The sequence below is a fragment of the Fusarium fujikuroi genome, chromosome FFUJ_chr04 (assembly GCF_900079805.1).
Source record: "Fusarium fujikuroi IMI 58289 draft genome, chromosome FFUJ_chr04".
NCBI classification, from domain to species: Eukaryota; Fungi; Ascomycota; class Sordariomycetes; order Hypocreales; family Nectriaceae; genus Fusarium; species Fusarium fujikuroi.
In genome coordinates this window covers 1206596-1219595 of record NC_036625.1, presented here as the reverse complement: position 1 = coordinate 1219595, position 13000 = coordinate 1206596, and the positions used below count along the sequence as shown (strand labels likewise).

Below are 13000 nucleotides of genomic sequence, written 5' to 3'. Positions count from 1 at the left end.
AGAATCATGACAGGGGAATTTATTTTCGGCTTTCATTGTGTGCTTGCGTCTTTATGCTCGGGCTCTCTTGCGGCCTCTCTCTGGGGAGTGGTTGGTGATGTTAAGATTTGGAGCACTTTTGGTGTTACCCAAACTGCATTGCATTCTTGGAAGACAAACTCTCCTCTTTGTACCAAGCCGTACGTACCTTTCCCGTCCCTGTGCCGTGTGCCTGACACCACCTTTGACGCCTTGAAGTGTCCTATTTAGTTACTGCAGAAGCCAAAAGGTTGAGTTGCCCCCGCACAATGACACTACCTGTTGTCATCGGAGCCTCCGAGCCGCCAAAGGTAACAAGAGGCGCATACTAGAGATGACTAGGCCATCTAACAAGGTTTGAATTTCTCTTTACCACGAGAAACTCTATTCCGTCTCCCAGCCTCAGTTCAGTTCAGTTCCGCTCTGTTCCCCAGAGCTCTATACCCACTGAAGATATCCTCCGACGGGGGGCTTGTCTTGTAAGACCCAGGACCCGTCCCGTCTATCACTCACTTACATTCCAGTCAAGCAGCCTGACACCACTCAGCTCTGTCAAAAAGGGGGACCCCAGAGACATTTCCTTATAACGGAGGCTGGGGCTGGGATATCCAATCTGCTAAAACCAGGTTTTCTGGGAAATTCTCTTTCCTGGCCTGTGAGACATTGTGCTCCGAGTCAGGCTACTCTACTCATTCTTCACCGAGCCAACCTCTTCACGATGCCTTCTTGGACTTCCAACAACGATGATAAGATGAGCAGCTGGCGGGACCAGCTCTCGCCCCGAAACCTGAGTTTTCGGGGCTTTAGAAGAGCTTCGGAGTCTGTCGCAAAAACAACCCCTTCAACCAGTAAAGATTTCACCATGTTGCACTATCCGGACCGACGTGCGAGGAGGATCACTGAGGCCGATATTCCCAGCGACGAAGAGTGTAAAAAGTCTCTTATTAATATGAGAAAGGCTTCTTTCGTGGAGCAAATACACCGAAGACACGAATTTCAGCATCAGAAACAGTTATCTCCTGTGCGAGAACCGGCGCAAGAGGAGCTTTCAGCATTGAGACCGCCTCAGCATGATCTATCTCGAATAATACAGCCACAACCACAACCACCAACAGAACAGCCTCGGACAGTTCAACCACAGACCGCGCAGCCTCGAATAATACAGGCACCAGAAGAACAACCACGACTAGAGCATCCTCGAGCACAGCAGCCGTCGCGATTAACTTTTGGGCCGTTTAATGGACAGTTCCGGTCTGCCTTTGGACCACTTACACCCGCTGAAGAGGAGCCATGCCCGTTAGAAAAGATCGACACCATTGAGTCTACAGCAACAGCAACACCGCAAGTTCCCCAACCTTCTGTGGACATTCGAAAAAGCCTCTTAGTTGTTGATGATTTAAATATTGCAAGAGAGCCCTCGCCTTCTGCAGTCATCAGCGAAGCCAAGACCATTAAACTCGAACGAGTAGACAACCACGTTACACCCGGCGTCTCGCCAATCTCATCACCACGACCAAGCGATGCTTCGGCATCAGGAAGGCCTAGACGAAAACAATCAGTTCAAATGGTCGCTATTCGTCGATCATCGCAAGATTCTCAGAAGCGCAAGCAGTCTGTTCACACAGTCGTTGTGCGACGGCCTTCCAAGCCAACAGCAGATGCCCTCAACTCCCATCCTGTCCACGCATCTTCTACACAAGTCCATGTTCGACAAGACAGTGCTTCGGACCCAATGTGTCGGGTGTGTCACAATGGAGTCGCTGAGACGTCTGGGACTTGTTCAAGCTGTGAAAATGACTCCATCACGGCCACGCCGGTCGAAATCAGTCCCAACTTCTCTCGGCTTCATCACAAACCAACTGTCAAGAAGTACAACCGTCCACCTCCTCTGATTCCTCAGTCTCTGGACGGTATCGCCAAGCTTCATCGCCCCTCTGCTTCTCTCACCTCTGATCCCGAAGCGAATTCACTGTCACCACCGGCTTCGCCAACATCGCATTGCAGCAGTCCGGCTGAGACCGTCAAGACAGTGGCGACGGGTCCTTCGGTTCCTCCGACCCCAAAGTCGGCCCTCTCGACGCCTGAAGTATTCAAGCGCTTTCAAGAAGAGGTTGAATCAAGAGCCAAGGCAGATGATAGTCCTTCATTCGATGATCCATGGATGATCAAGTCCAAGACTCCCGAGGATGATGTCTACGAAGATGATTGGGCGGATTATTACTTTGATGAGCAAAATTTCAACGACGACAAAGTCACTAATGGGCCGGTGCCTGGTGCCAACTTTGTTCCGAGTCCTGTCAATCCAGGTCCTGGGTGGATATAAAGCCTTGTAAGAGATTGCCAGTAAAAGATTGTATCTTGTATGTATTCAAAATGTCAGGTAGCGGGTTTTTTTTTCTATATCCTGGTCAAATAGCGGCAAGCGTTCTTTCAATTCAATCATGAGTCTATGCTTCATAACCATCTCTTTCGTCTCTTCGTGACATTTTCTTTCATCTGATCCCATCTCAACTTTTAAGTCTATGTTCTAGTCTATAGAATTTTTGTAACTGTCAAATCGCTTGAGTCTCCACCCTCTAATTCTATCAATCCACCAGCTTCAATTCTCTTCTTCCATTTGTTGCTCTCGTATCGCGCAAAAATTATCGTCATGCGTAGTGTGACATCGCTGCTCGAGTCATGCTCCTGCAGTGATTCCGCAACAGGTGTGAACGTCCAGCGGCCAAATGCCCAGTTGAGGATATATCGGCCGGAGGCGCTTGGCTCTGGTGGGGGAATATCGGGGTCGGAGTTTGTGGGCGTTGATGAGAGTGAGATAAGGGCCTTGATACGGTAGGCTTCGTCTTTGGGGGTGGAGGAGAGGAAGGCAATGAGCTTTTCGGTCGAAACTCGTGCCGAAGGATCGGCTTTCAGGACAACTGACAAAACCTCGACTTCGCTTTGGTGGTTGTGAGAATGGCCGTTTGTTGTGCCGTTGGAGTGGTAGTGACTGTGGCCGTTGGTCTTTTCAACATCTGCCTCTGTCAACTCCTTCGCCAAACCACCATCCACGCCAAAGATCAAGTCTATCGACACTTTGCCCTTGTCGCTCTTGACCTTGGCAACGTCAACTTCCAAGTCGCCGACTCGATCGAGGCATTCGTCGTATCGTAGCATGCTGACATTCTCCCACTTGTTGAAGACAATGAGATCGGTGTAGCGCGCTTGAATGCGTGCCGTGTAGCTAGTGTCCTCATAACCCTTCCAGTTCTCGACATCAATGACGCTGATGACACCGTCGAGGATGTACTTCCCGGACTCACGCGCAAGGCGGTTGACTTCGAGAGCGAGGGTCGCGGGAAAAGCCGAGCCGCTGGTTTCAACAACGATTCGATCGGGCGTGACGGTCTTTTCTAGTTCTTCGAGCGCGGGGCCGAGTTGACCGACGAGGTTACAGCAGATGCAGCCGTTGAGGAGTTCCTGGACGCCCGAGATGGCAGAGTTGGCGGCGAGTTGTGAGTCGACTGCGAGATCGCCGAATTCGTTCTTGAGAAGCGCAAGCTTATAGTCTGGGTTCTGGGCGCGAAGTTGGGGGATCAGGTTCAGTATCAGTGTCGTTTTACCTGATCCCAAAAACCCTGTAACGATAGTGATAGGAATTGGCGCCATCTTTGCTGTACTTTCACCAGAATCGAGGTTGAAAATAGCACCTATAGAAAAAAGGGAACGGCGTCAAAGTTTTGTTTGATAAAATACCTCTCTAGCGGAATAAACAAATGTGAATTGTTGGGTGATCATCAGCCCATCCATTCAGAACGGTCCGATAAGATAGACTTTTAAATCGTTATCGGGCCTTATCGGAATGACCCCGCCAACTGCGACTTGACGTCACTTTATAGAGGGTGACAAGCTGAAAGACTGGACTAACGTAAGGTTTCACAGGGGTGCATTGAGGATTTGCGCCATTGCGTATGCCAATGCCGGGGATAAAGATGGAAGAACAAGGAAATGGGGTAGGGATACACAATATTTACATGCATCCTTCGCTCGTCTAGATCTTCATCGGAGCATCATCCTTCAACAGGAAACTCAATCCGCCTAAAACAAAACAAAAATGGCTTCTCAAGAATCAGGCCAGAACAACAACGTCCAAGACGGGAGCTTCAAGGAGCAGCTGGACAAGGCTGCGGACAGCACTCGTGAACTGGAGAATCAGAAACCAAATCCTGTTATCGAGAAGAGTATGTTCTACCAAACGCTCTCTCTACATAGAATAATTGCTAACTTGTTGCAGTCACGGAATATGTCCCAGCTGCAGCCAAGATCCTGCCAGCTCGTCAGAGCCCGCCCAAGGAGGAAGACAAGCCACCAGGGCCACCAGAACGACCGCATCACGATGACAAAATCGAAGACTTTGTAAGGGATCAGCACAGAAGTCAGGGCGTTGATGGAATTCTGGGCGATTCTCCCAACCATGAGTGATGGGATTATTCGCGACTTATGGGGATATTAGCGCTGTATAATAGGGCGTTTGCATACAACGTAATGAATTCATGATTGACGTGTCTTGAAGTCGAATTTGGCGTGAAGCCAATGCAGTGCGACTTGTGAAGGTGTCTTGGATATGGACGCTAGCTTCACTGCTCGGAACACGATCCAGTAACGGCCTTGAGCCTCATGAGCTTAATCCTTACAGAAGGCAAAACTCGCTTAAGTCTTGGTCTGCAGGAACGACGTCGAGACACAAGCTCAATAGCCGCTTCTCTAGACACGACCGTGCACAACGACGGAAAGTTAACGATGCAGAAATTTTACAGCAAGACATGTGCCAAATGCTCGTGAGCAACACGCGTTTATGCGTTATCACACAGCTTTATCAGCGGCGCGAAATTTACTACAAAATCCTTTTCAGGATGATGGAATGTCCCCCCTTCTTGGCATTACACCGCCTACAGACATCGTTGCGAAACAACGACCTGACGGAGAATTTCCTATATCCAAGGGTTATAATCTACTGAGCGTTTCCCGCAATGGGAAAGGCAACGCGACACCGTGGGAGGTGACCCAGAGGTCGGGTGAAGGTCGTGGCGGCTCAGAAAACATTACAAAAATGCTTTTTGATCTAAGGAGCAAAAGTAAAAGAGATCGGGAAAAGTGCGAGTTTATATACCCCAAGATTTTCTGAGTGGGGCCGCCGTTTCTGTTAGTCAGCATGTGACTCTCCACCAAAACTTTTAACAGCGGGTGGGTGGGATATGGATCTTGGCAGACGCTTACCCTATATTAAATCAACAGCAATTTTGATTTCCAGGACATTGATATGCGCAACATACATCTAAATAAGCTCAACGCGCAATTCTGAGAACTTGATGTATTAGATATCCCGTAACTGACCCTTGAAATACCAAACCAGTTGTGTTCTATGTCTATTTTACAGAAGCAAGTACTAACACGCACTTACACCTTGACTAACATCCATGCCTCGACATGGTCAACCTTCCCAAAGAGCCTAAAAGTACAGTTGGAAATCTTGCTGTGACCTGCCATCAGTTCGATGGCGTGATGGATTCGAGTATGGGATCCATGGATTAGGGTAGTAGTAGTTTGGAAGTCGAGACCGATTATTAGGGTAGGGTGGGATATGTTGGAATAGTTCATGGCTTCGCTCGACATCTAAGAAAATGACATTCTCCTGTTAGAAGTTTCATAATACTAAGACATATAGACATACCCGCTGTGTTCAAATAGTGCCTTGGTCTCTTCTGTCTCGTCCACATATGGTAAAACACCAATACACATGTTGGGAGGTTGATGAGAGCACCAACAATGGAGATGATGGCTTCCGCAGACAAGGCCATCGTGAAAGGATTACACAAAGTTTTTTTTAGGGTTTTTTTTTCTTTTTTTTGGAAACAGAATGTGCTGAAGATGCTTGGACTTGGTCAAGATTTAGGGGAGAGAAGAGTGAGCTGAAGTAGAGCTCAAGAGATAGGCTTTACCATGATGGGTGGAATGATGGCTTTTTAAATCGAAGAAGGGGACGTGGTGAGTCCTTGCGGCAGACAAGGCTGTGCAGTGGAAGCATCACTCTATTAAAGACATGAATAACGATATCTATCGCTCTGTGTAGGACGGCTCAGGTCAGGTCAGGTCCCGGGAGAAGAATCGGGTACTAAGGCAGGGCAAAAGAGATTCATATCCTTCTCCAATCTGCACGAATGTCGTCTTGGACACCAATTGGTCAACTCCAAACCATCTTCCCGATTCGGACAACTGAGATTCAAAATTTGGTCTCGTCCATACATAGAGTAGCATTTACACCGGGGTCATTTTCACTTTGTCGTGGTTTGAGACAACGATCCAACTCGAGACTGATAGAGTGGGTTGGCATCCATTTTCTCAAGCAATGGGAAATCATACCGGAAGTCAGGGTGGAACAGAGATAGCAAGGACATGGGGAAGGTTTGGGTGAAAGAAAAAGACAAGAAAAGGAGTGGAGGCCTTCGTACATTTCGTCCACGAGGAAAAACAGCGGGACGGCTTATACCAAAAACCGCTGATCTCCTACCAAAGTGTCCGCTGTATTTCCTCACCCGGGATGCACCTACGTGTCGACTAATGGCGATAGATTTTGCAAAATTTGGCCTCAGCAAAACAAAGAGCGAGTCCAGTGGACGCATATAATGCCTCGTTAAGTTAGGCAAGGGTGCAGCAATTTTGCAAAATCTGGCCGTGTCCAATCAGGTCGTGCGCTTTGGTGAACAACCCATGATAGGTACCTCATGCCTGTTGTTGGGTGTTGCAAGTCATTGAATGACCGCCTCGTCGCCTGGACATGGATGCAATGCGCCCTGCCGTAGGAAGACTACTGCCGTAAGTCGAGCGCGGTCGCAATAGACAACTTGAAAAGGTCGGTGCGTGTGTGGAGGTTATGGCACGTCATATCCATATATGAATCAACAACTACTCTACATAGCCGGGCCCAAGTTGACTTTCCATTACATCTCCCTCTATCAAAAGGCATCTTCCGCTCCATTTAGTTGTCGCATCCTGTTATAATGTCTCGAGCACCTAAGATCTCAGAAGCGATCTGGGAGCGGCACAAGAGCATTATTCGAACCTTGTATATTGACGAAGATAACAGCCCTGAGAAAGTCTCCGAGATTTTGCGGGACAATTATGGATTTACAGCATCGTAGGTTCTCCAAAACATGCAAACTTACATCAAGACCAACATATTCAAGGCGTCATCAAATCATTCGTCGGCTTGCCAGATGGAAGTTCAAAAAGTACACGACCAAGGAGGAATGGGTATATACGAGCTTGCAGATACGAAGGCGAAAAGAGCAGGACAGGAAAAAGACTGAAATTGTTCTGAATGGCAAATCAATTTCGGAAAAGAAACTCAGCAAAGCCCTAGGGAGGTACGTTGGGCCCTGGGACTTCGGGCCCGAGTGCCAGAGTGAGTACCTTATCCTTCTGCATCTAGTTGACCTCGAAGCTGATACCTTGTTAAGGGATTCGTCCCTGCGAAGACCTCACCACAATAGCGATTCATACCCCCAAGGAAGACTCTGGCGTCATACCATACTCGACGCCGTGGTTCAAGTTCTGGACCCTTGCTGAAGAGACGGGTAAGCAATACTACCTTATACAATGAATTGCATCCAAACTAATACACATCAGTTTTTACGAGCGCCGCTATTGCTTTAGCAAGACCCAAAAGCCACAATAACCAAGAATCTCTTGATAAGATCATGAAATTCATGTCATCGGATGAGCAACAGTTCACCGAACTACCCAGCTTGCTATCACACCTGGCGACAGCCTTGCCTCTATTTCATGAAAACCAGCGACACACTGTACAAGAGGACTGCGACTCTTTGCTGCTGCAATGGATCTTTTACGCTGGCTCGAACAAGTTAGTTAGCGTGGAATGCACGCACATTTTGTTGAAATGGGCCATCGACAATAACTATCTCCGGCTCATCAAGGACGCCATTGCCCTTGGTGGACTAACCGTCCAAGCCGCTTCCAGATGCCTGCTCCCCAGCGCTGTCGAGATAGGCGATATGGACCTACTACAACTGCTTTTGCAAACCGCTCGTGGCCCTAGCTTCTCTTCACGATATTTGGACAGGGCACTCGCAGTGGCTATTAACAATATCGATGGCCCCATGGTTGATGTATTGTTGAAGAATGGTGCCAACACCACCAGATCATCCTTGAGCGACGAACAGCGCATGAGGCAGGCATTGAAATTGAACAATAGTGACAAGATCGTGAGAAGTCTTTTGGAATCCGGTGCGGACATCCGTGGCATGTCGATTACCCATTCTATTCTTCTTTATGCTCGAAGTACGGCATCTGCAAAGCTACTGTTAGACGCTGGTGCTCCAGTGAATTTCGCAGGCGCAATGCGGTTTACCCCTATTCAGCAAGCAGCTCTCAGGAATGATCTAGATATGGTCACCCTGCTGCTGGGAGCTGGGGCAGACCCGAACTTGGTTTGCGGCGATGCCAGAGACCTATTATTACGCAATAACTGTGTTGCAGAGAACGGCCACATACCTTATGGTATCTCACTTGCACTAATCTCACCACTCATGTTCGCAATGGGACATCACAACTTCGATATGGCTCGTTGTCTTCTGAATGCTGGGGCAACAATTGATTGGCCCATCGCCAGTCATCCTAAAGGAGAAAACTCTAGACTATGTCGCATTTTCCAATGGAACACCGTCCATGTGCACATGTTGAGATGGTGGAGAGTTGCCAGGTCTTGGAAAGATGCGCTTCCGCAATATCCTGGAAAGGTGGCTGCTGGCAAGATATGCGAGATCTTCGAAGCACTCTCACAACCAGCAGTGAATCTATATTCCTTTGCGTATGACTGGCATCTTGATGGAACGGCACTACAAGCTGCAGTGGAGATAAATGACTATGAACTCGTCCGTACACTCACACATGATAGGGTTGACGTGAACAAGACACCATGCTCTGACCCGGTCTTACCAGCTCTACAAACAGCGTCGCTCAACGGCAACACTAGCCTGTTCAGACTGCTGGTGCAGCGAGGAGGTGACATCCATGCTCAAACTGCAGCAAGAGGACTCACTTGCCTACAGGCTGCAGCGATGTTAGGAAGCCAAGAACTCGTCGAGCTACTTTTGAAAATGGGTGCCCGAGTCGACGATTACCAGAGGGGAAATAACACAACCGTTCTCCAAGGAGCCGTCATAAGTGGCAGTATAGGAGCTGTACGGACAGTTCTCCATGCTGGAGCAGACGTCAACGACAGCCGAGGTGTCTGCTCTCCTCTTTACCACGCCGCCTACGGACAAGATCCTGAAATGTGTGCTTTTCTCTTACACAGAGGCGCTTTGGTGGACCAGGAGAACAGAGACAGCCCACTAATTGCTGCAATATTTCGAGGCTCGCATAAGATGGTAAAACTTCTTTTGGAAGCCCGAGGCAATCCCGACAGTTGTACTCGATTAGTACACCGCAAATGGAGCGAGTCAGGCATGCCACAGATTCAGTATAGAGAAGAAGAAGACAAAAACGACGTCCAATTATGGACTCCGCTCGCAGCTGCTTGTTACTGGAGTGACATCGCCATGATCGAGCTGCTTTTACAGTATGGAGCTATACTGCACAAAGGGATGAAGTGTCTGTTCTCTCCAGTTGAGGCTTCAATTTGCCGAAATGACTTCAGTTATGACATTTTTCAGTTTATAATTCACCTAAGAGTGAGAGATCTAGGAGGTCTAAGCTGGGATGATCGGGAGGCGTTGGTTAGTTGTGCAGTGCCGACGAACGTGCCATGCGAAGTTGTACAACAGATGGTCGCTTTAGATCTCCTCACAGAAGTTAGCAAAGGAAAAACCCTCGTCCTTGCAGCGGAAAAAGGGCTTTTGGAGAGGGTCAGGATATTGGTAAGAGCCGGCACAGACATTCACTCTGATACAGCAAACATTGGCGGCACAGCCTTAAAAGTTGCATGCCAGAAAGGCCACCTTGACGTCGCTGAATATCTCCTTGCTGAAGGGATGGGCTGTCGCCTTTGGTATGAGTTGCCAAACCACGCGGCCCGATTATCAGATGCCTTGGATGCTGCAGAAGCCAATGGCCATTTCAACCTCGTTGCCTTGCTTCTCAAATACACAGCAGCTTTCAGTGATGACAAGTTTATTGAGTTCGAGCTACGACATCGCCGAGCTTTAGCTGCCGGAAGAGTTGACATAGCCCATCTGTTTCTGGACCACAGCATAAGACAGTATAGTCCGAGACTGCCTGTAACGGCCGACATCTCTGAGGGCGAGCTGGTGGATGCAACAACTAGAGAGAGGGAGGACACATCATGATAGACTGGCCCAGAGAAAACAGCCAAGATACTATCTCTGGTAACATTTGACTTCTTAGGTAGTTATTGAATTCAAACCAGCCTGGTACAATCACGCGATATAGCACATTAAAATTCTTTCCACAAAAAGGGGTTAAGTAAGATATTACTCTCCATATTCGAGCATAGGTCTAGCTAAGTACTGTATCAACAAAGAAACATGGACTAAGAAAGGAAGAATAGCATTCCTAGTGATCTATGGTTTCCTAAGCCCCTTACCCAACAACTCTTTCCCAACTTCTGGTATGAGCTTTTCATCTGGGAATTTGGACTTTTTGCCAAGGATTTTTTCTCCTGCACCAACTGTCTGAAACAGATCCGGGAGATCGCCATCAAGTGGTGTACCATAAACCAAGTGACCCAAAGCGAGAAGCATTCCATGCAACGCCTCTGCTGACTTCTCTTCCAAGGCTATAGCCTCGACTACTGACGCAGCAAGCTCGATCTCGTCATCCCCTGAAAGAGTAGCTTTTGACTCTTGTCTTGCCCGGCGATTTGCCACTGACAAGTTGAAGAGAAGGGAAGAACCAGCAACTCGCACGTTGTTATGACTCTCGTCAAGGAAGCTCGAAGAGATGAGAAGAATGACCGAAGCACGTAACGAGTTGTCTCGCATGATTTCGTCGAAAAATAGGGGTGTCGAGAAGAAGTTGCAGGCCATCTGGAGCGTGACCAGGCGAAGGGCATAAGGGCATCCTGATTGTTGATTGACAAAGTCCAGCACAGTCCGGACCGTCTCATGGTTCTTTTCTTCGGCAAAGTATCCGCTGACTCTAGGATCCGAAAGAGCGCATCTGAATAAGTCAACGATCGTGAAAAGAATATCAATGGGAAGTGTCGTGACCGAATCCCTGACAAGGCTCGACAGGTGGTTCATCTCAGGAATGACTGCACTTGAAGGGCCATCCTTCGCCCGATCCTCAAGGTATTTCTTGAGAGCTTGTACCTCCGACTTCCTAGCAACTGCGTCACCCATCTTAACCAGGAGTTTGTCCAGCGGAGGGACCTTTGCGTAGAGAACAGGCTTCGCATTGGAATCAGCAAAGGTCGGTAGCCGGAGTCTCTCATGAGGATGAACGGGATGTGCCATTTGCACTAGGAGCTGGACATTTCCTCGAAGAGCAGCTGGATCAGCCCCTGACCATCTATTTTCCTCCTCACCACGCAGAAATGTCACGATGGTTGGTGTCGCCCTGATGGAATATCGGCTTCCAATTTCGTGGGCCTGGGGCTGTGCAATGTCGACCTTGATCAGTGTGGCTTTCTCTCCAACTTCCTCCGCAAGTTCGTCGTAAATTGGGTAGAGGACCTTGCAAGGTGGGCATGTCGCTGAGGTAAAGAAGACGACCGCACATGAATTCTTTGCCCCGTTCATCAACCGATCGAACTCGGCAGAATTGGAAACAATTTTGACGCCATGTTTTGCACTTGGCGTCTGAGCGCTCTGCTGGAGTCCGAGGATAGAACCATTCTGTCTCCCGGCATTGATCCCTTGAGTGAGCTGAGGAAGAAGCATACGGCCCATGGGCGAGTCGAGAACAGCCTGTGGCATTTTGACAATGTGCTCTGGAATACCCTTTCCTAATAGAAAGTTTGCGAATGAATCGCTGAAATTATTACAGTTGTGATGAAATAGGTCATAGGCCTGTGGATCGTTAGAACAGTGAGCAAAACATGCATTAAGGGCATTACCTCTAGTGTAAAGATCGGCCGTAGAGAGTCGAGAAACTCTTCTATTACGTCCATAGGTAGATTCGTTGTGCCGAGATGGATCTTCTCTAAGGGCTGTCCAAGGTGTGACGAGCCTGGTCTGATTGCGATAATGCCTCCATCATAGACATACTCTCTGCCGTTGAGTTCTATAGAGGTGTGATATATGGCATCGAGCTGAAAGCCTAGAAGACCCATGGACATCTGGCGTGCCAGGCCTCGTGAGAGGTCATAGACAAAGAGTTGGACGTCCATCTTTTTTTACTTGGGGGTGAAAGGAATGCGGTTTTCTTGGCTGATATGGATCGCAGAGATATATTCACGAAAGGTATTTATGGCTTTATGAAGGTTTGAGCAGAGCCTTGGGAGTGAGGGTTTTGGTTATTGGGTTGAGCAGGTCGAGTATTAGGATTCTAGGAATTGAAGTGCAAGTCTGAAAGTACTATAGGCAGGCAACATCCATTGCGTCGACCTCACTTGAAACTGGAACATTCTAAAGGCGCTGACGGAGAGAGTTCTACCTAGGAACGAGGCGCAGTTGAGTCTATGTCCTAGAGCCATGGCATAGCCAGAAAATGACAGATCGAGCCAGGACACTTCTGACGAGTATTGAATAGCTAAAGAGCAATAGCTATCGTCTCGGCATCTTTCACATACTGTTCGAACTTGATGACATTGAAAGTCGCATGTTGACCATTGGTGGGGCATCTAAAATTAGCGTTTCGTTCTCTTCCCTGGGATTTCAGGGGCTTTTCGCATGTCTCCCCTAAAAGTTGATCCTCCAAGGTTCCAAGCCCCTGACAGATGCGCCAGCTGGGCGGGCACTATCGCTATGGCCGTTGAGGTGCGTGTGGAACCTCGATTTTTAAGCATGCAGATTGGCTGTAT

At 48.4% G+C, this 13000-nt stretch overlaps 5 protein-coding genes; 3 read left to right on the top strand and 2 right to left on the bottom strand.

Moving 5' to 3' along the window:
* Nucleotides 1-736: 736 nt before the first annotated feature.
* On the top strand, nt 737-2341 carry FFUJ_13380 (uncharacterized protein; the record flags this gene model as incomplete). Its single annotated transcript, XM_023576059.1, has 1 exon — nt 737-2341. The coding sequence occupies one exon, from the start codon at nt 737-739 to the stop codon at nt 2339-2341; it is 1605 nt and encodes a 534-aa protein (XP_023429268.1).
* Nucleotides 2342-2550: 209 nt separating this feature from the next.
* Nucleotides 2551-3666, bottom strand: FFUJ_13379 (related to putative GTPases (G3E family); the record flags this gene model as incomplete). The annotated part of the gene is made up of 1 exon (XM_023576058.1): nt 2551-3666. The coding sequence occupies one exon, from the start codon at nt 3664-3666 to the stop codon at nt 2551-2553; it is 1116 nt and encodes a 371-aa protein (XP_023429267.1).
* A 445-nt stretch (nt 3667-4111) lies between these two features.
* FFUJ_13378 (uncharacterized protein) lies at nt 4112-4479 on the top strand (the record flags this gene model as incomplete). XM_023576057.1 has 2 exons in its annotated part: nt 4112-4238; nt 4292-4479. 2 exons carry the CDS (start codon nt 4112-4114, stop codon nt 4477-4479), a joined length of 315 nt encoding a protein of 104 aa, XP_023429266.1.
* Nucleotides 4480-7055: 2576 nt separating this feature from the next.
* On the top strand, nt 7056-10364 carry FFUJ_13377 (uncharacterized protein; the record flags this gene model as incomplete). XM_023576056.1 has 4 exons in its annotated part: nt 7056-7192; nt 7242-7459; nt 7515-7631; nt 7684-10364. 4 exons carry the CDS (start codon nt 7056-7058, stop codon nt 10362-10364), a joined length of 3153 nt encoding a protein of 1050 aa, XP_023429265.1.
* Nucleotides 10365-10598: 234 nt separating this feature from the next.
* On the bottom strand, nt 10599-12367 carry FFUJ_13376 (related to thioredoxin; the record flags this gene model as incomplete). XM_023576055.1 has 2 exons in its annotated part: nt 10599-12047; nt 12095-12367. The coding sequence occupies 2 exons, from the start codon at nt 12365-12367 to the stop codon at nt 10599-10601; spliced, it is 1722 nt and encodes a 573-aa protein (XP_023429264.1).
* Nucleotides 12368-13000: the final 633 nt, after the last annotated feature.